This window comes from Anas platyrhynchos, chromosome 3, assembly GCF_047663525.1.
Source record: "Anas platyrhynchos isolate ZD024472 breed Pekin duck chromosome 3, IASCAAS_PekinDuck_T2T, whole genome shotgun sequence".
NCBI lineage: Eukaryota > Metazoa > Chordata > Aves > Anseriformes > Anatidae > Anas > Anas platyrhynchos.
Window position 1 is genome coordinate 83,467,500 of NC_092589.1, and position 22,002 is coordinate 83,489,501.

The following is a 22,002-nucleotide window of genomic DNA, read 5'->3' on the forward strand; positions in this document are numbered from 1 at the left end:
TTAGATGAATGTGTTAGCATCGCCCAAGGTAGCCTTGCTGCTTGCTGCAGATTACTAGATGCCACTGTAACGGTGAGGAAGGCTGCAGTAGAAAGGAAGGGGAGAGAGATAAACATGGGGAAAAATGAATGACCAGGAAATGGTGAGACGAGGAGGAAAGCACAGTGATTAAGAAGGAAAAAATGTGAAAGGACTCATTCTTCCTTAGGTCTTTGAGCAGAGGCTCATATAATTTGCTAGCATATGTTTTTTTGTTGTTGTTGTTGTTTTTTTTTGTTTTTTTTTTTTTTTTTTTTTTCCATGGCTCACTCATGGTTGCATCTTCTACTTACAGCAGCAACATTAAAAGTTTACCTTAAAGGTAAAGGGCTGATTCAGTGCTCATAGAATTTAGTGGAATTCTTCCCAGGCATGTTTACTGAACAGGGATCTGTAGTGCAATTACTGTACACATGGGGAGGGCCACATTAAACCACGAGAAATATTGTAAATTGTACTCCACGGTTGATAGGCATGGCAGGATATAATTTCCAGTTTATTTCAATTTGAATGTAGCAAATGTTTAGTTTAGACTGGGTAAGAAGAAATAATTTTATCATATTGCAGACAATACATATAAAATTATCGACATGCGAACACCTACATGGGATTCATGGAACAGTAAAAATCCCCTGGCAGTGGCAGGGGGAGAAGTGAGAAACACTGGCAATGTTACATACATAGTATAAAATAGAAAATGGTAAAGAATATTTTTACAGCTGATGAAGGTGGCATTTATCCAAACTCAGATTTTTATTTTTATTTTTTAAATTACTCTTTTTGGCCTCAAGAGTAAACAGATAACACAAAGGGAGCATGTGTGTGTTGTATGGGACTCTTATGTAATGCAACTCGTAATATATTGGCTAGACCAATAAAAGATATCACAATATCTGTACCCACTTAGACAATAAAGCAATTTAAGATAATTCTTCATACAAATCATTTGGCTGTGTAAAAGATGACTGCAGAACAGCCTGTCTGTCACTGATATTTGCAGTGGTTACAGAGTACACAAGGCACAAGAACAATCTCTCTATTTGTGCTGGAAGCCTACATTTCTCCTCAACTCTGCAACGCTGTTTACTTTTTGATAACTGGGATTGAAAACAGAGGAGCATAAATAGAGTCCTTAGAAAAGATTCCTTTGTTCTTTTAGCATCTTGTGCCAAATAAAGCCACATTATTTATTTTTTTTGTTCCCTTCTGGTACCTGCAAAGGACAGAGTCCGCTGGCAGTACAGAAAAATAAGGAGTGACAACTACAGAAAACTGCACAGCTCAGACATACAACAGTGATGTGCAAATAGAGACAGCCCTTTACAGCATAAACTTGGTGAAACACGGACTTTGTTTTACAAAGTCTTTTGGAAAGCTCAATTCAAATGTCCATTTCCATTCAGGAAGATCATCAACATAAACGTGACATGCTGCAAACAGATCAGTGCATTGGGGCTCATGGATGTGGGTGGGTCACATCTGAGTGGCTCAGTAGCCCTTAATGCACTTTTGCTGTGCCTAGGATGTGTTGTGCCCTAGAGAAACATAACATAACTGTTATGATGTGACCTATGTGATTATGCCCATGTTTACTCTTTTTCTTTCAACAGTGTATTGGGTTTACAAGGCAAGGTTTTGGTAGTGGGGGCCTACAGGAGCGGTCTTTGTGAGCAGAGCCCAGCAGCTGCCCCATGTCAGAGTGGAGCCACCTCCAGACCACTCCAAAAGGGACCTGCTGCTGGCCAGAGCCCAGCCAGGGAGTGACGCTGAGTGTACCTCTGGGAGAACAGAAAAAACTGCTGTGTGATAGCAGCTGGGAGAGAGCGAGGAGTGAGAAGCAGCCCTGCAGTCCCCAAGGTGAGTGCAGCAGGAGGGCAGGAGGTGCTCCCCTGCAGCCTGTGGAGAGGCCCCTGGTGGAGCAGGCTGTTCCCCTGCAGCCCATGGGTCCCCCATGGAGCAGATCTCCACGCTGCAGCCCCACCATGGGTGGAGGAGCCCCCGGGGGAGCAGGTGGATGTGGCCTGGAGGAGGCTGCGGCCCATGGAGAGCCCCCGCAGGAGCAGGCCCCGGGCCGGAGCTGCAGCCCGTGGAGAGGAGCCCACGCAGGAGCAGGGGGTCTGGGGGGAGCTGCCCCCACCCGTGGGGGCCCCGTGCTGGAGCAGTTTGCTCCTGGGGGATGGACCCCATGGGATGGAGCTGTGTGGGAGCAGTGCTTGGAGAGCTGCTGCCTATGGGCAGCCCCCACAGGCTCAGCTGGGGAAGGACGGCATCCTGTGGGAGGGACCCCAATAAATTATATGAATTTCCCTATGCTGAGTTTGTTTTGCCCACGATGATAATTGTTGAGTGATCTCTCTGTCCTTATGTCAACCCTTGAGTCCTTTTCCATCATATTTTCTCCCCCTTTTCCTTTGAGGAAGGGGAGTGAGAGAGCAGTTGTGGTGGAGTTGAGCTGTCCAAGAGGATGAAACAACCACAAAGAGTTATGTCAGAAGTGGGTTAGAGAAAGAAAAAAGCACCAGCTGCAAGGAGGGATGTGGCACCATGTGGTGAAGTGAAAGCTGAAGAGAGCTGAGGCTGACACAGGCAGAACAGAAGGGCTGAGTACAACGTGAGTTTCCTGTGCAGGTATGGGTACAAGACCCTAAAAGTGAAGATGGGAAGGTTGATTTTAATGTGGTAGAAAAGGAGCAACAGATGTTGGGTACAGAAGAAGGTTGACAAAATAAAAATAGCAGGTAAAATAGCATTTGAAGAGTATGTCTTCTGAGGAGGCCAGCTGGTTGTTGCGTGAGGTCTTCAGGGCTAAGGATATACAAACTCACAGCAAAGCACTGTCTGCTTACAGAGAGAAAATATTTCCTGAAGATGTGAAGCACATGCAAGAGAGAGTAAAAACTTTCAGACTTGAACACCCGTGACCATGAGAATCTTGCTAACAGCACTGAGACCTGGGCTGAGATGGGAGGAGAGCGTGGAGCCTTGTTCCAGCAGGACCACATTAAATTTGGGATTAGAGGGAGTCAGAAATCCAAAGGTGGGATGGTGAATTGGGGGCGTAAATAAAGGATGAAACAGTTCCCACTGAAAGTATGTAGCCTGCTGTAGAGATTGGGGATTGATACGGAGAGAAACCTTTTGATACAGACAGGAAGAAAGGTGGGAAGAGAACTGATCAAGGAGACCATCAGAGAAAATAAGACTTTGAGGAGAAAAGACGTTTCAGAGAGGCTAAGGTGGATGTTGGGTGAAGGTCTTGGATGCTTCATTAAGAGCTTGCTGGGAGGAGCTTGCATTGCAGGGCATAGTGTGGCTGGGCCAAGGCCAGGCCAGGGATGAACGGGTAATTGCCATGGACAAGACGTCTAAGTTCAGGAAATATCTCCAAACCTTTTGTAAAATCAACAAATACTTAATACAAATAAAAAATAATAATAATAAAAAAGACTTGCCAAATAATGAAGCCAGGCTAGCAAAGGTTTTTATTTCCATCAGATAACAGGTAATTTCTGGTCAAGTTAAATTGTTATAAGTAAATAGTACTTTAAACTCTTCCTCACTTTGTGCGTGCGGAAAACGTACAGGACATCTTCATCAGTCTAGTGGCATTTGTTAGAAAACATAGCTCTGTGTTTAGCTAATGACTTAATTAGAAAAGCAGTAGTCAGCTGGCAGTGAATGGTGAGTCTTTATTTAACAGGGAAGCACGAAAATTAGCCAGCCATCTGTTTTTTCCTGTTAATTACCTCTAAATATTAAATCTAAACACAGTCTTCAACCTGACACTGATTGGTGGTTTGAGTGATAATAGTGCAGACCAGATACTAGAAGGACTGCTAGAAACGAAGATAATGCAGCCCCTCTATTTTACAGCTTTCATACCTGTCTGAAACATGTCTACCTACCTGGAGCAGCTACTATGGAGATCATGTTCATCACTTCTGGTCCTTCAGTCATTTTTTCCCTAATAGTATATGTACTTTGTAAAGCTGTTTTGAGAGTTTTAAATGGGCAGGGTCAGGCCACTGTTCCCAGATTCAGTTGACAGTTTCCATGTCCAACAAGTTAAGAAAAGGAAAAAACACTATGGATCTCTGGGCTTTCACACTGGAAGACATTCTCAGTGGTTGGGATGATTGTATTTTCCCTCATTTTAGATATTAACTAGTAGGAAACCTAAAGGCAGATGGGGAAGGCAGCAGTGAGGAGAGCTTCAGAAGGGCAGCTGGAGATAAGCCTCCTAAATCTAGGCATGGGAAACTTGTAGGCCTTGAAGCAGAGTCCCACTGGATGTGGGTAAGCAGTAGGTCACACTTTTGTCACCTTCAGATTTGATTTACACTCAGCTTGCAGAACTGTATCTTTCCAACTGAACGCTTTCCTTCAGAAATAAGGATGTAATTTCTCAGCTCCATCTGGAGTTTATTACTCATGTTACTTACACTTCCTTGACTCTTGATAAGAAAAATGATCGTTGTGCTGTAAATTTTCAAAACATTTTTCAGGGCTGGCTTCCAGTGCTGTTACAACATTTCTGCTACCTCTAATATTTGTTTTGATGGATTTGGAGCTGCCATGCTGTAGTTCACTGTTATTGCACGTCAGCTTGATATATGTGATATTTTCTATATGGTATATTGGTTTAATTCAAAAAGAATTTGTCCAGAAAAATGGACAGGGGAGAAGATTATGGTGCGAGATAAGTAATCAATATCTAAGAAGTATTTAGGAATTACTAATGGACAGCACCAGATTCTTAGTTTGGATTTTGTCTCTTCCCAGCCTGCTTTCCAAAATGTTTGAACCAGGGCATGTTAACTTCCATAAGCACAGAAGACAGCATACGAAGGACTCTGTGTCTCTGGACAAGAGAAGTAACTCCTTGGTGGACTGCCAAAACAAGAAATCCTGCTAGAGGACTTGATCATAGGTTAAGTTTCAAGAATGCCATTGTGAATTGTAAGATGAAGATAAGAGGGACATGCATACAATAGACTTCTATTTTAAAAAGTTCTTTTCCCTATTTTTTTTTCTGCTGCTGCTGCTGTTCAAATAGAAAGTAATTTGTTTTTAGATGATATTTCTGATCACCATACATTACTGGCCTTCTGAGAAGACACACAACTCTCTGAGTCTGTGGGGTAAGGTTTGTCAATCCACGGGGTTGTGCACTGCAAGGTCCACAGGAAGCGGGGAAAAACTGAACAATGCCACCCCACAGCTGACCGAGGCACAAAGCTTGAGCCCTGAAGAAATACGTTAATAAATAGTGGTATTAAAAGGTGACCAGTCAGATGTGCAGCTGGTCGTACAAGCACAACACTTGATAGCTGCATTTTCTCAGTTGTTAAACAAACTTCAGAGTCTGTCCAATACTTTTAACATAAATCAGGTCACTTGCACAAAAAAAAAGAGCCACTTATTTTGGACTATGAGACGTGATCTGCTTTTAGGAGACATGAACTGGACTTTGTTTTCTGTTTTGGCAGTGTACTTCTGTGGGGGTAAGAAGAATAAATGTTTTATTTTGCTGTAACCTGCGCTGGAAATGGTGGCTACTATCCTTCTAAAAAACTGTTACAGTTTTTTCAAAATGCCACAATAAATATCTTCTGTTTAGATGTTATGACCATGAAGTGTTTATTTATTTTGAATGCATATATATGGAATTCAGTTTATAAGTCTTCATATTACTACAGTGCATGTTAAGTTAGACATTCGCTTCTTAAATTAAAAAAGTATAAAAGAAATGTGAATATTGTTTTCTTCTCAAGTCATTGATTACACAGAATGCCGTAAACATGACTATCTAATGTTTTGTTTGTTTGTTTCATTGCTAAAAAATCTGTTTCTTTGTAGAATAAATTTATTTCAAACTCTTTACCATGAATAACACCAGAGGTAAAAAAAGAGCAAAACAAATTTACAGGCTAAAGAGAAGTCGAGCAAAGAGGCAAACACAAAAATCCCTTTTTCCCTTTGTCAAGGGCAGTGACAATAGTCAAATTAGTTTTCTCATTCTTAAGGCCAGGAGTCATGTCATCATCATCATCTCCCAGTACTTTTAAGAATGTTCTCGACACCTGATGAGCTTTCTGAAGGCCAGTTTGAAATCTTCATTAAAGCTAGTGTACAGCAAAGGGTTGATAAGGGAGTTGACATATCCAAGCCAGGTCAAGAAATCTGCTACTTCTGGAGAGACAGTGCAAATGTGGAGGCCCACCAGCAGCTCCTTGATGAAAAAGGGCAACCAGGACAAAATGAAAGCACCCAAGATCAGTCCCAAAATGCGAGCAGCCTTTCGCTCCCGTGTGGTGGAAATCTGCTGCCGGTCACCAGCCAGGTCCAGGTCATTCTCGAAGGGAGGGATCCTCACGGATGCGTTGATTTTATCAAACTCTGTGGTTGGGTCGGAGGTGGAGAAGTCCGAGACGCAGAACGTCTGTGTGAGCTTACAGCTGGCGAAAGAGTTTTGGCTGTCGGTGCTCCTGTTGCTGAGGTGGCGGCTCGAACCCCGCTTCTGGTAAAGGCTCTTGGCAGCGTGGTAGATCCTGTAGTATAGAATCAGGATCAAAGTCAAAGGTATATAAAATGCCCCGAATGTGGAGTAAATAGTGTAGATGACGTGATCATGCTGAATGCGGCACTCGGTGGGAATATTGACGCTGTGGTGATTTCTCCAAAACAAAGGGGGCATGGATATGAAAATGGAGATAGTCCACACGGTGACGATCATCAGCCCAGCCCTTTTGGCCGTCCTTTTCCTGGCATATTCGATTGCATCTGTGATTGCCCAGTACCTGTCCAGAGCAATGACACACAGGTGAAGAATCGAACACGTGCAGCAGGTCATGTCGACGCTAAGCCAGATCTCACAGATGAAGTATCCCAAAGTCCATTTGTCTATCATTATGTAAGTGATACTCAGGGGCATGACAAGGACAGCAACAAGGAGATCCGTCACAGCTAGCGAACATATTAAATAATTTGCTGGCTGGTGGAGCTTCTTGGTTGTGGAGATTGCCGCAATCACAGCGGAATTCAGCAGCATAGTCAGGGTTGTGATTGTGGCCAGGGTCAGGGTAACAAGCATCTTTTCAGTTACAGTTTTTGGCTTTGCAGCCACGTTGGCTTCAGTGGTGCAATTTGTGAAATTCATTTTCGCCCTGCAGGATGTACAGTGAAAGAAGTGGCTGCTGCAGGTAGCGGGGTAGTTCCAGCTTCAGAAGTCACCCATTGGAAAGAGGGACAGAGATGCTCCAGGTACAAACGTTTTTATATTTCCATATTCAACAGTGCAGCAAAAAGCTTCCAGGTTTTCTCCTGCCCATTGTTTTCCTAGAAGACAAAAATACATCTTTTAGCAAATCTAGGTAAATCCCACTTTTTGGCAAAAATCCCACACTTCTAATATTAGCACCTCAAATAAAAATTTTGCTCATTTTTCCTCCTTTTCTTCTCTCCTTCCTTTTCTTTCCCTTTTCCTCTGCATTCATTTCTTTCTCATTTTGGGCCAGATTTTTCTGCTGGTGTGAAGTGTTTATTTCTCCTTTGACTTTGAAGATGTCACTTGAAGTGGGAGGTTAGACTAGAAGACCTTCAGAGATCCCTTCCAACAAACGTTTCTGTGATCTCTGTTAATTATTGATACTGGCAACTAGTCTTTGCCTGCTTGTTAAATAGGCTCCAGCAAATGAAGAGTTCAGGAAGTCTGCCTTTTCACTTAAATTGCTGTATGAAAGGGATCAATTACTTCTATATATCATCTTTGAAAAAAAGAAACGGAGCAGCCTACTTCAGCATAGACATGCCAGAATTTCATAGTTTTCTATTCTGCTTTTTCATATCCATGGCTTTATTAATATCTTGGAAACAGTACTTAAAAATTACTCAGGTTGCCTTTAACATGCAGCTTTCAATGTTTAAAGCTTTATGGTGAATGCTTAGTTTTACACTGCACATTAGTGTTGCTAGGAGCTTATATAGTTTTGGCTAATTATTCCTGACATTTCACATATCCCACTGCGTGTGTCTTTCAAGGAGACAGACAAAAAACTTTTGCATTTGCTTTGAGATTTCTATCAAATTTTGCTGCCTGTCAGGCAGTCCACTAAGTCCACAAATCCAAGTCCACTGCAATATAGAAATAATATATATATATTTAAAAAAAAAGGTTTACTTTTGTTTCAGGTGAAACAAAATTTATTTTGTGAAAACATGTAAGTCCTTTCCATGCATCCCAAATGCTGACTGAGGCCAGAGTTAGCAACCTGTGGGATGCAACTTCAGATACCCTCCAGGGCCTTGCATTCTTGTTTGTAATTTATCTCCTCATAAAGGGTGTAGGAAACTGAAAGCCTGACCATCGTTTATCGTTAAAATAAACCAAAAGACTCCTTTCCCTGGCTTCACTTATCCAAAAGTAAGGAGTCCTCTAGGCTAGTTGTGTAGGCTCCCATGATGAGGAGTAGATTGAGATAGCTGCTGCCAGAAACATATTTGTCCCCTCTCCAGACAAGTCTATAAAGCAGATGGTATGAATCACCCCCTGGAAACATTGAGCCTTCTCAATTTTGACTACAAGTGGCTCTTCCATACTTGCTCTTAGAATACATGCCTGATTTTTAGATGGCTAAATTTGATAGGTAAAACCCATTCTCATTGACACCAGTGGGACTTGGGTTAGGCTCTGAGGGAGAGTTTGCATATGCAAGCTAATGAGTAATTAAGAGTCTGAATGAGAGATTATGAATGTAAAGTTAGTCAGCTGCTTCAGTCTGTACATACACTCTTATTCAGAAATTGGAGTGCCATCTTCTGAATGAGCCGAATGAGGAACAATCAAAAATAGAAACTTAAAAAAAAAGAAAAGAAAAAAGCGCTGTACTTTGCAGATCAGCCCTAGGAAAGAAGATCTGTTTCATTGCATCATTGCAGACTGTAGGCAAGCAGAACACGAGTTTTAAATCCCTAGATGACCTTTCATACCAACATAACCTTTCTGAGCTCTGCCCCCCTCCTTCTTTGCACCACCACAAAGATACTTTGAAAAAAAATAAATATATATATATTAAATATATATATATATATATTTTTTTTTTCTTAATGAATTTGTCTTTAAACAAAACCTATCATACTTTGTCAGGCCCAAGTGCTGTGGCTTCCATTAGAAAAAAAAAAAAAAGGATGCTGCTGATCACATGGAGGAGTTTGTTTAAGTCTGCTCACTGCTCAGCAGGTATGATTTTTTTTTTTTCCCATGGAAAATCACTGCAATAATTACAGTCAGAGTAGAAATATAAACAAAGCATCCTCCCTGCAGAAGACAAGCTTGCAGGTACCTCATACCAGGCAGACACAGCGTGTCATGTCAAAGACCATCACAGAAGAGCTCTTTGGTTTTAATTCCCACATTCTTTATAGGAAATGAGCCTTTAGCGATTCAGACAGTAGAAATACCACATACAAGAACTGTATTAAACCAATGTTATTAGGGAAGTATATTTAAATGCTGAAAAATCTGTAGAAGTCAGGCCGAAGATTTCCTCTATGGCTTAAGCCTGCCCCTGTTCTCATCCCTTTCACCCATTATGAGGCATTCTTATGGTATGGGCACTTCTCCTACTCATGGTAGAGGCACATCAGAGAGGTTCTGGCCTGGTACAGACAGGTCCTGGCATCACCAGCCAGTTCCCACCAAGGTGAGGACACAGCAGACACTTTTTTGGCTGAGTCAGAGCATTTGGAGCTGTTGCACAGGTAGCTCAAGGTGGTGGCAAAGCTGGAGGCACTGGTGAGCTCCCATCCTCAGGACAGAGCAGCACTACCTTGCCTAGACCTAGTCCTTCCCACCACACTCCCAGTGGGATGGAGCAACAGAAATTTTCTTTCTCCTGCTGCTTGGCCCCTTGCTGCTCCCCATTTTCCAAACCATCCTATAGGATCCAAGCATCCTATAGGATCTAATCACAACTCAAGCCTCCCAGAGCACATGAAGTCCCTTAGCCCTCACCTCCCTGTGCCAGACCAGCTTGAGACTCCCCTGACCTTTTGCTGCAGCCTCAGCCTCTACCTCCAGCAGCTCAGCCAGCTTCAGTGTGCATGCCCCATCCCTCACTGTCCTCGCTTGTCCAGCTTTCATCTCTTTGCCTTTGGATTAGAAAAGAAATTACAAAATATCTTGGCCCAGAAAAGAGGTAGGGTTTTAAATTGGGAAGTGACTTTAGTAGATGTCAGTGACTGACCTTGCTTATTAATATAGGGCAGGATTTAAATGATACTCATCACTAATCTTTAAAAATGCAGGTGTGATTGTGGTCACACATTTTCTAGATCTTGTATTTTAATTCATTGTCTGCTGTCTTTTGAGGTACCTGTCAACCCCTGCCCAGTGCCAGGGACCACATAGTTGCTATTTATAGCATTACTATCACTATAGTGATCGACTGTGGTTTTATAAGTCACTTCTGGGAAGCATCATTAATAACATAGTTATCTCATTTAAAGTACTCTCACTAAAAGCACTGCCATGCTTCTGGCTTGTGCTTGTATCCCTTCAGGCTGTCAGTCATCTCACACAGAGACTGATTTTACTGGTTTGGTGGGAGAAGCCTGCGTGAGTTCCTCCAAATGAGAATCAATCACATCGCATATTAGCTGATTATTGGTAATGGCACTGAGTGCTGTCTGGGAGGGAGAAGGGGAGAAAAGGGTGATTAATTGTTCCCTAAAAACAACAGGACAGGTTTAAGCTGTGAGATGGCAATGTCCTTGTCTGCTCTTGCCAGGAAATATCTCCATCATCTCAACAGAGTAAGAATATTTTGCCACATGGCACAGTACTCTGAATTTCTAATAGACAAGTGGATGGGATGACTCCAACTCCTTGACCACTGAACTTTTCACTGTTTCATAAGAAGTAGAATAATATCACTTGCAGAGAACAAGGACAGTTAGCATTGTATGTCTGCATGTGTCTTTGTGCATGTGCATGCGGATATGTGTGCAGAGGGGTTAGTTCCTTTATAACCATGATTTTACATTGCCTTTAAGCAATTAAGGCACTGGGCATTATGGTACTTCATGCTTTTTGCAGCAATAGATCAATATGATTTTGTTACACTCTGAATTGGTCTGAGTGCTTTTCACTTTCAATATTTCCATTTCCATAGTTGTGAAGAGCAAGAACTGTGATGTGCTTTGTGAAACAGGTGGCTAGCTTATGGAAAATATTACTTAGCACATTTATGATAATGTTGATATTTCAAGCTATGGAAAGATGTTAAACTTAAAATACTCCTCCTTATTATCTCAAAGAGGTTGGCTCTTCCAAGTTCAACACAAAACCCACTGAAATTCAAGCATTTCACACTGAAGTTAGGTTGCAAGATTTTGCAACTTTCCAGATCATCCTTGTACTTTACTCTTGTCAGATCAAGACTTTCCGGACTCCTTCATAGCCAACTGATAGAGCTGATTTTAACTGAGGATTACAGGTGCCAAGTACCTTGTATTGTTTTCTGTCATGCTGCTGTTTCTCTGGGTTTCTGAGTACCTCAGTGCTGCAGAGGTAGTGCTACAGCAGAAGTCTTAATTAACTACAATTTATATGGCCACTTGATTCTGACTGTAACATCATATTGCAAAAAGTGGTACCCAAGAGCTGACCAAATGGAGGTGGTCAGAATCACACCAACCCTGGAAAGATTGCCAGCAAGATAAAATCCTGCAGTCACCAGCATCTCATATTCACACTCACAGCATGAGATTTCTGATGCTAACTGTATTGAAGGCAAACTATCAGAAGGTAGGCTGAGACTGCCTCACAACAGAGTAAACAGATAGGAGAATAAATGAAGTGGCTATTTTCGTGCTAGATCAGAAATTTTCAGCCTGTCTGTGGGAAGTTCCTAGCTACATTATGGTTCTCAGGTTTAGGGATGCAGCCTTCTTCAACGCAGACTGAATGAGGCCCAGAACAAAATTACTATAACATTTGTATGAACTGAGGTACAAATTTGACCTTCAAGTCAGGTTTTCACTCTGCAGTGGTGACCTGAGCAGCATGCAGTTTCATCAGAGGGGCTCAGCACCAAGCAAGACACGTGGAGGCTTGGCTATTTGTCTATGTGTCTATTTGTATCTCTGACTATCTGACTAGTGCTGATATATATGCTCACCCTGACATAAATAGCCAGGGTGCAGTATGTTACAATCAAGGTGATAATGGCCTGCAGCCTATTCTCCAGCATGCCTGTGTAGTGAAGATTGCTAGGGCTGTGGGGACCCTTAGGAGTCCACAACCTTGCAAGATCCACAGCACCTTGGTCCCCACATCAATAAATGAACGTATGGCTGAGCTTGCCTATGAAACTGTGTCAGAAATACCAGATTTGGGTATGGATGTTGCCAAACTGGGACCAAGGTGCAGAAGGTAATTCAGGCAGGGTTCTCCATCTGGGAGGAGATTGGGATGAAGGAAAAGGAGGGACAAGAAATGGCAGAAGATGTAACAAGTATAAAAGGGGTACATATGGCCCTGGGGGTGGAGGAACACAGCACCCTGGTGTCACGGTGTCAGTGGCTTCCCCGGACCTGGTGGCACTGGCAGCTACCCACCACCTCCTCGGAGTGATGAGGTGCCGACCATGGCCTCTTGCGCGTCAAAGGGCAAAAACCAAGTGCTCATACAGGCCATTTTTGGATGTGTGTGCAGTTTCTCCAGGGGCAAGGTATGCAGCTTTCTACAGACTCTTCCCATCCACATCATAAATGCTTGTGTCATGTTGGCAATGCTCAAAATCATTGTATTTGAAAACAATTACACTCTAACCTGAAATACCGACTATATGAAACTGTTAGTCAAATATCTTAGGGTGGGCTTATTCATTTGTTTTCAGCAGGTCACAAACCTACTTAAGTCAAATCGATGTACACCAGTACATTCATTCATGATTCTCCAGGATGAGTTTTGCTGTGACGTTTGTAAATGCACCCTTTTGCCTAATCATTGCAAATCAGGGCCTGAATCAATCCGACCTGTAGTCAATGAAAGACCCCAAGCAGGGAGCTCTGTGAAGCAAATTTTAAAGAAATCCTTTTAGGATCACACTTCAGAGCTAAGGTTTTCTGGTGTAGATCTTGGCATATTCAAATGAGAAACAACAATTGGTGACGATCTTCAAACCATGCTTCCTCCCACAAGCAGCGGTATAATTGTCATTCACAGATGACTACTCATTTTTATCTACTTTTAATACAAAAATTACTCAGTCTTAGGCAGTGCAAGCTCATAAGACAGTGCTGAGCTGCAATCTGATACAAACTAGGACTCAATGTGGATTTCATCCTGTCTTTAGTTAAATATATGTAAAATCCTCTGTTCAGGTAAAATACCCTGATTTCTCATGAACAACTCAAGGAGATGCCTCATTTGTAATAATTTGCTTTATAGAGACTATCAAATTAAAAAACTGACTTTAAAATTCATCACCACTTGTCATAACACTTTAGACTCTTAACACTGTACATTTAAAAAGTCTCCTTTGTTTTATAGTACACAAAATACTCATTTAAGTTTCAGCCCATTCATTGCAGCTGACTTCACGTTCCCCTTTTCCTGCACTAACTTAAATCCTCAGTTTAATCCCATGAACACCACAGACTGTGTCTCCCCATGTGCTGGAGCCAGGAAACATGGGTAGCTGGATCCTGCAAACTTTTTTTGGAGAGAATTTGTAATAATCAGTTGTATAACTGTATGTTGCCAAAACATGCAAGTGCTGCCTTTCATATTAAGTTGTGGCAGAGACCTCCTTACGTCTCTCTTCTTTCTTGAGAAATGAGTTATGGATATTTGGAGCTGCTATTCGGCGTGATGAGTGGACTGAGGAAGTAAAAATTGGTGTAAATGATGAGAAACAGCCTTGTCGTGTGAGCTAACCTGATGAAAGGGCTGACAAGCCCTTCCCTGGCACATAGGGCATCTGTTAGCAGAAGCACACCAGCTTGTTTTGGTTGCCCTGAGGCAACAACCTTCAGAGCTGTGCTTATCAGCAGATCTTGCCTCAGTGCAGAGAAGGAGCTCTTGATCCTTGCTGACTTCCTAATTTAGTAGATAGCTATAGCCAGGAGACATGTAACCTGCACACTTAACCTCTTGTCTGGGAAAGAAAAATATGGTCTGCGCAGGTTGCTGACTCTTGCAATGTTCACGCCTAGCTGTTACTCTCACACAGACAGGTCGTTCTCTGATTTATTTATTTATTTACTTATTTTTAGAAAGCCTGTGGTGCAGACCATCTTACTCAACTCTACATTCCTAAATGCTTTTCATCACTAAAGAAGCCCTTTTCTCTGAATTTTCTGTTTTACCTCTGTGCACGCATCTTTAAAAGATGCTGGGTTACCAACATTCCTTCTCTTGTGTTTTTTAACTAATTTTTTAACACTGTTTACATTTTTTTTTTCAATTTTGTTGTTTTATAAGACTGACCATGGCACTGATCTCTGAGTGGTTTTACTGAATGGCTTAGGAGCACACACGTGCAGAAGGAAAGAGCGCCCATGCTGAGCATCGGTGGATCCGTGGGGCCCTCCACTACCCTTCCTCCTACCGCTCCAGCTTCCATTCAGACTGTTTATTCATTGACTGCATGACTAAGATCAGCAATCAGATAAAATACAGGTGGGAGGACAGCTAATGAGATGCCACGTTAGATATTGCCAGCTAAGTGTAATTTGTAGAAGGGAAGGAAGAGGACCATATCATTTCCAGCACCTTAGGGAGGCAGCAGCTAAGATGCAGCTCCATCCATGAATCCCAGCAACGTTTTTCCAAAGAGAAAGGAAATCACATTCAAAACCCTAAGCGAATCACTTCAAAAACCATAGCCAGGGATTCTAATTGTGGGGGCTATGCTGTCATGAAACTGGAAGGCCACAGGAAGAGATCCCCATTTCCTAGCTGGGAAGAGGCTAGATAGTGTCTTGGTGTTTTGAGGAAACAGAATATGATGCATCAAGGAGCTGGAGGACTTAGGAAGAGAGGAGTTCACTTCATTATTTTCTGGAAAAACAAACAAAACCACTTCAAAAAATAGACCCAGGGTCAAAATATTTCAGTGTCCCTTTGGTCACTATCAGCTTAGCTTAACAGCTAAGCAAGAAATCTTTTTTTTCCCTTTCAAATGGACTTACAAAAAGAAAATTCGGTATGTAAAACCTTTTGATTAATGACTTACTCTTTACTCTTTTTTTTTTTTTTTTTTTTTTTTCCAGGGAATGGAAGTTCATTCATAAAGCTTCAGGAACCAAAACTTTTTAAATAATGAGTGATTTTGAAGGTTAGTATCCTCTGAACTCATACAATCTTTTGTTTGTTTTGTAACTGGAAGCAGAACTGCCTAGCTGTGACTCTCCCCCCGCGGTCCTTTTAGAACAAAAGTCGTGCATTGTAAAATTGTAGTAAACAAAGCCAATTTTGATATGCAAAAATCCTATGAGGGAAAAAGTATATTTAAAAAAATCCTTCATTAGAAAGAAGCTTGTTTCATTTGCAAACTATTAAAGCGCACACTGGAACATCTTAAAAAATCCCCTGAGGTGTAAGAGAACTACATTTAATATAGCTAGGAAAAGTCATTGAAGGATCTACAGCTGGTTTTCCTCTCCAGATGGCAATCCTTACTGTTACTCTTTGAGCTGAAGCTCCCTGTGAGGCTTGCAAGCCTAAAGCTTCACTTACTGCACACAGGCAGTTGTAAGGACGAGGGGACTGACCCGTCCTGCAGCCCCCAATGCCCGAATGCTGAGTGAGCACTGGAAATTCGGCTGCCATGTAACCCCTTGATGAACTGTGCTTAGCTCTTGGCCCCTGTCTGAAATCCTACTTCATTCTCAGTGGTTTATAGCCTTTCTTAAAGAGAATCTAAATATGTTTCTGAGACTGCACCTCTTAGGGAACTTGCAGGCTATGGTGAACAGTTGTCAGCTGTCACGTAGCCGCCTTCCCTGTGTCACCTGTGGTTTTAAGGTCTCTGTTGCCATCAGCTGGACTTCAGTCTTTCTCCTACCTAAAGGGTCTGAGTCTGTGCGCTCATTCACAAAAACACAGACTCCCAGAATGGCTGAGGTTGGCAGGGACCTCTGCAGGCCACTTGTTCCAGCCCCTCTCCAAGCAGGGCCACCCAGAGCAGGCTGCCCAGGACCACGTCCAGGTGGCTTTTGAAGGTCTCCAAGGATGGAGACTCCACAACCTCTCTGGGCAACCTGTGCCAGCACTTTGTCACCCTCACAGTCAAGGAATGTTTCCTGATGTTCAGAGGGAACCTCCTGTGCTCCAGTTTGTGCCCATTGCCTCTTGTCCTGGCGCTGGGCAACACTGAAAAAAGAGCCTGGCTCCATCCTCTTTGCGTCCTCCCCTCAGGTATTTATAGACATTCATAAGATTTCCTGAAGCCTCCTCTTCTCCAGGCTGAGCAGTCCCATCTTTCTCAGCCTCTCCTCATGGTAAATGGCTCTCCTTCATCATCTTGGTGGTGTTCTGGTGGAGACTCTTTCCAGTCTGTCCAGGTCTCTCTTGTACCGAGGGGCCCAGAACTGGACCCAGTACTCCACGTGTGGCCTCACCAGTGCTGAGCAGAGTGAAAGGACCACCTCCCTTGACCTCCAGCAATGCTTTGTCTCATACAGAACTTTCTCTTACAGAGGAACAAGCCCATTATAGAGGAGTTACATTATTAAAGATGCCTAAGTCACTTAACTCCAACTGAGAAGAAACCCTGGTCCATAAAAACCCTAACTCTCATATAGAGATTGTGAAACACTGGCTGATGGGTGCATAAATCCTTTCTGAAAACAGGAATGAAGCCTCTGAATTGTTTGGATACTTTAGGTTTTCTAACTGAGGAGTGTTTCCAGGCTTGCAGCTTGCAGTATAACACAGCATGAGCGGTGGGATCAGGAAACTTTTGGCAGGAGCCTATTATGCCATGGTCTGTTATTATTTTGTTACTTCACATTTCAACCACTATCTAGGAAAAGAAGTATCTGCTTGTCAAGGTCTCCCAAATGCGTTGAGAAAAACTGTGAGAAAAAAAAAATCTACACTGAATTCTCACCTGCAAATGCATTTTCCATCTCAATTTCTCATCTTGCTGCTTAGAGATATGTCAGAGACACACAAATATTTGCTGATGAGTATCATTTATTCAGCTCTGGGGAAATGGTGCTATTTGTATTTATATGGAGACAATCACTTTATTCAAGTTAAATGTCACTGCACATGCATTGTTTTTCAAGTCATTATTTGCTTCTTGCTGCTATTCCCTGTCAGGAGACCGATGTCAATGGGGTTTATTTGATCTCCACGTGACTTGGTTCTGTACACAGCTGTTCTGCAGTTCATAATGGCCCAAATGAAGAAATCTGGCAGACTAAAACTTAATGGTGTATTAAAGACGTGGAAGATTGATCCAAGGCCCTTTGAAATCAATGGAAATGTTTCTGTTGTGAACAACAGATTTCAGATTAAGCCTTAGTGAATATATGTCCAATTACTATCTGATAAAAAATAAAAAAAAGAAGAAAAAAGCAAATGACTCATACAATGGCTCCAGACTTGGATTGGAAGGAAAATTCTGTGACAGAACAAATAGTTTTATCATAGCAGAAGGCAACTGTGAGTCCTTCCTAACGCTGAATAATGTCTCGTGACGGTGAGAGCTTTGTGCTAGTGGCACGAGACTGCTGCTGGGGGCTGCCAGCGTGGGATTTCCATCTGGCCGGCACGCTCGCTGCAAGTGCAGGAGAAATTAATTACTGACAGCCCACGTGGTGTACAACACCCAGCAGGTCAAGGACAGGCTCCTGCTTAGTATGACTCTGCTGCAGCAAAATTGCTGGCAAAGGCCCTGGAACCTTGGGAGAAGGCAGTTTTTCATCATATTTGCCAAGTGCAGGTCAGCGGGGCCAGGTTTCCTGTGCTGGAGCATCATGGTGAAGTCTGCATATTTGCTGAGTGGAGTTAGACAGAGTGGGGGAGTGTTTATAGCACTGTCCCTAGCAATATACCTAGCTAAGAACAGAAGTCACAAACCAAACCCAGTCAATAGGACCAGAAAAATCACATGAAAAAGAGAATTGCTGCTTTTGTTTCCAAACTTTCTTGGTAGTGCTAACCAAGAGATCAATGTCAGAACTCACTGAGTTGACAGCACATATGGAGAATTTTTGGTTACCAGTGTGATCCAGTGACTATTGTAATACTGCAGTTATGTTCTTTGGAGTCCTAGCAGTAACTACTTCTAGCTGTAGCTTTGATATGAAGACCCTTCATTACCTACAACCAAAATAATGTGCTTAATTTTGTCCATTGCCTGTGATAATCCATATCTTTGTTCTTGAAAACTTTTAACTTTGTCTAACCTCACATAACTGGCAGTGTAACTACATGTCTGGATCAATTACCATGTAGATACAAGATAAGTAAAATATAGCATTATGAAACTAATTCAATATCAGACATGTCATTATACGAATTAGTGGTAATTAGCTGTCAAAACCCATAAGCGCTATATAATTAACCCACAAATACAACATAAATACAGAGTAATTATGAAAGTTCATCCACTACAAAGATTGAGCTGTCTTTTAACAGGTGTAACAAAATGTGATGAACCAAGCTCTGCTGGAAGTAACATATATTTTGACAGCAGGTGTTTGCGTGTGTGTTGGAGAGACAGAAAGAGAGGAGGACAATGTTTGGCTGTCATTCTCTATGATGTCTCTATGTGAAGACATGCATTTTTCAGCTATGTACCATATATACCATATTTCCATTTTCCCTGTTTGTAGTAGATTGGTTATAATGAGTACAGAAGGCTGTGGGTCACACTCAAAACATCCTATGACTACTGGTACATCACATCCCTCTATTAGACTCCTAATGTGGATATTTGTCCTGCCCTTGGTTAGGTTTTGCTGCAGCAGCTAATAGTCATAATAAATAAGAATTCTTAAAATTGTGCTAACAAAGGAAATGTCACAAACACATAGACACATACAAAAAAAAACAATGACCAAAAAAAAATAATCAACCATAATCTCCTCTACTGCTCCCCCCAGGTGCCTGTCTCAGTGGCAGAAGACTGATTTTAAAGGCAAGATGGATTTCATACCTACTGTGTGCATTTTAAATATGTTTTTCTCATTAAGAACAATATTAAATTCTGGAATAAACCAGAGTGCTTTAATCATCACCATAAGCAAAGCCTTGATTTACGCCGCCTCAGAAAATGAAGGAGATGATGAGGGGGTAGAAGATGAAAAGTGTATGCCTCATTCACTTTACCAGACGTCTGCTTCAGCAAACTGCAGATGCTTGCTTGGGTAGAACTCACTGTGGGATCAGAGGTGACTCTAACGAACCAAAGTGTTTTAAAATTCATCAGTTCTATAAAATTCAAACAGCATATATTCTCTAAGTCATACATGGGCTGAAAATGCGTATCTGCATGTGCATACACAAATCCAACGAGACTGTTTAAAACAGTATGCTATTCCTTAAAATCTTGCTGAAAGTTTGAGGAGTTTTGACAAATGCCACCACTGTACTGACTCACCTGCCTCTGAAGCGATAAAAGCAAAGGAGCCGACACTGCAACTCTTGTAGCCCCCAGCAAGAGCTGAACAACACTTTCTTGGTGTTTGAGGCTTCCTCATCCCACATGGTAAGACTTGCTGGCTCCCTTTCTGGATCATGTCAGCTTTGCAGCTGAAACCCAGCCCAGCGTTGCTTGCAGTGAGACAATGGGCAACATCCAGCTGTACAATGCCAATCCTTTGCAGACAGGCTGCTAGGTTTGACACCCCTCCTGTTCTCTTAAGTGTGGACATTGCTCACCAGGCAACACTCCTGTCTCTAAAGTGAGCTCATACAGACCTGAGGGACATCAGCTGGAAGGAGAGTTAGTTTCTGAAGGACTATCCTGAAAACCTACCAGACCAAGTAAATTTTTCTCTGTCAAAAGTTGTGCAAGGTAAATATTCCTTTTTCATTTAGTGGAGACTGTGGGACGCTAACGATGTAAAAGAGCAGAGCCTGGGGTAGGAGAAGAGGTTGCTGTGGTTCTGTGTCACTGTTATACAATTTATTTCTGGGCTGACGTGATAGTAATCATCATGAGGAATTCAGAACTCAGTAATCATGAAAGAGAATAGATCCAAAGGAATGGTTTAGGAAATAAACAGAAATACCTGTTCCCAAGCAGAAATCCACTTTGATGGCAGTTTAATTACAGGTATAGAAGAACCAGATCCCCAGAATGCATGAGTTAGATTATTTCCTAAATTAATAATCTGAAGGGCAGTGACAGAAACCTTTGCAGAAAATATAAGGTTAGGTAGCTATGAAATGATTTTCCCTCCTACCTGTTCACCTGTGGTGGTCTGGTGGATGCTTTGCATTTGGACTCTTCAGATAAAGAGAGGGCTTGGTCTAGCTTGGAACGTTTTCTGGTTACTGGTCAAGAACAAGTAGCCCCTCTGTCTGGGCCTCTACATCTGCAGGCTAGAGTAATAGATAAGTCTGGCAGGGTCCAGCAATCTAATATCATTTCCTAGGATGTCCACTAAGTTGTACACACAGGTTCTGGAGGAAGTGGAGATCATCTTCTGATGATCTTGAGCCACTGGGCTCAAGATGGAGCAAACTTTATTGATGGGCACATGGAGTAGTTCCCACCATTACCTCCTACCAGGCTTTAGCAAATTCTGGTTGAATCTTCTAGTCTCAGCTTGCCACCAAAGCTCCTTCAATAGATAAGACAGAGACCTCTCTGTAGGGCAATTTATCCTTCCTGCCTTCCTTCAGTTCTGAGCTGTGCAAGTGCTTGCACCATGTGGGAGAAATTAAACTTCTTCCCTACTAGCAGAACAGCAGGAGCTGATGTTCTTGCTCAGACTTGCAAAAAATCACACAGAGGCTGAAACATAGGAATTCTCAGCCCACGGGGGACTTATGAGTAGCTGCAGAGGGTGAGGGCTGACTGACAGGAGGTCAGACCCAGTCCACAGCAATAATCCTCATAATCAGGTGTTGACTCTTGCCCCTTAACGGCACCATTGCTTTGGACAGCACAGTGCAGAAGTGCTAAGGAGTCAATGAGTGGAAAAAGCAAAAATGGAACATTTTTCATCCTACACACCTGCTGTCAATGTGCCACAACAGTCACCTCTGGCCCCAAATCCCAGCACTGATGTACACAGTGAAAGATTTATAATGGAAGCATCCAAAAGGAGTAATCTTTTAGCATCATTTTAGCATTGCTTTTCTTTTCCCTTTGTTTTATTTTTTTTCCTTCTTTATTTTTATTTTTTTTCACCACAAACTTCACATATCCATTTCTTTGCTCTGTGTAAAAGTAGACTGCATTTATGAAATACAACCTAAAAATGCTGCTTGTGCGTACTGTTGTGACCTTACAAGAAAGAGCTCTATGAAAATCTGACTTACAAGGAAAACCTTTTATTCTAGTGCCATCACTTTTGTCATCTTTGGTGCTGAAGATCAGTGGCACACAAACAAATGGATGTCTACCATTACGGAACATAAAACATCTTTCCTCCATTGCTTCTGAGTACAGATTAACTAAATTTCCAGACACCCTCAGCCATGCCGCTTTCATTCATTCTCACTCTGCATTATCTGCCAGATAATGCAGATAATGCACAGGAGTGCATTATTCTGGCCACTACTATGAATGAGAAAAGTTAATTTGCAAGACTATCTAGTTCTCAGGGTGCAGTAGCTCCATAAACTCACCACCAATACGTAGTATCCCCCAGTTGGTGTAATGATCATGGACAGTCAGCTAAAGATCAGACTCTGAAAAGAAGATTGAAGTTTTCATTTGTTCCCCTCTTGACCCTGGGCTTCTTAAGTATATTTAGATAAAATCTAAC

General features: G+C 42.1%; 1 protein-coding gene and 1 long non-coding RNA gene across 9 annotated transcripts in view; one reads left to right on the forward strand and one right to left on the reverse strand.

Annotated features, from left to right (window-relative positions):
• Positions 1-22,002, forward strand: part of LOC140002227 (uncharacterized) — a 55,608-nt gene that overhangs the window by 22,944 nt on the left and 10,662 nt on the right. For 2 of the 5 annotated variants that reach the window (XR_011808470.1, XR_011808469.1), the window contains exons 2-4: positions 1,650-1,896; positions 7,212-7,302; positions 15,319-15,383. This is a non-coding gene — a long non-coding RNA (uncharacterized lncRNA). Of the gene's footprint in view, positions 1-1,649; positions 1,897-4,821; positions 5,666-7,211; positions 7,303-15,318; positions 15,384-19,164; positions 20,919-22,002 lie in introns of those variants that run through there. The other 3 variants (XR_011808468.1, XR_011808472.1, XR_011808471.1) reach the window with 2 other exon arrangements.
• The window catches only part of HTR1E (5-hydroxytryptamine receptor 1E), a 34,304-nt gene continuing 15,800 nt past the window's right edge, over positions 3,499-22,002 (reverse strand). For all 4 annotated transcript variants that reach the window (XM_072036210.1, XM_038177562.2, XM_038177563.2 and 1 more), the window contains one exon: positions 3,499-7,377. In XM_072036210.1, coding sequence (XP_071892311.1) covers positions 6,104-7,198 — 1,095 coding nt within the window. In that variant the 5' untranslated portion in view covers positions 7,199-7,377 and the 3' untranslated portion in view covers positions 3,499-6,103. The remainder of the gene's footprint in view (positions 7,378-22,002) is intronic.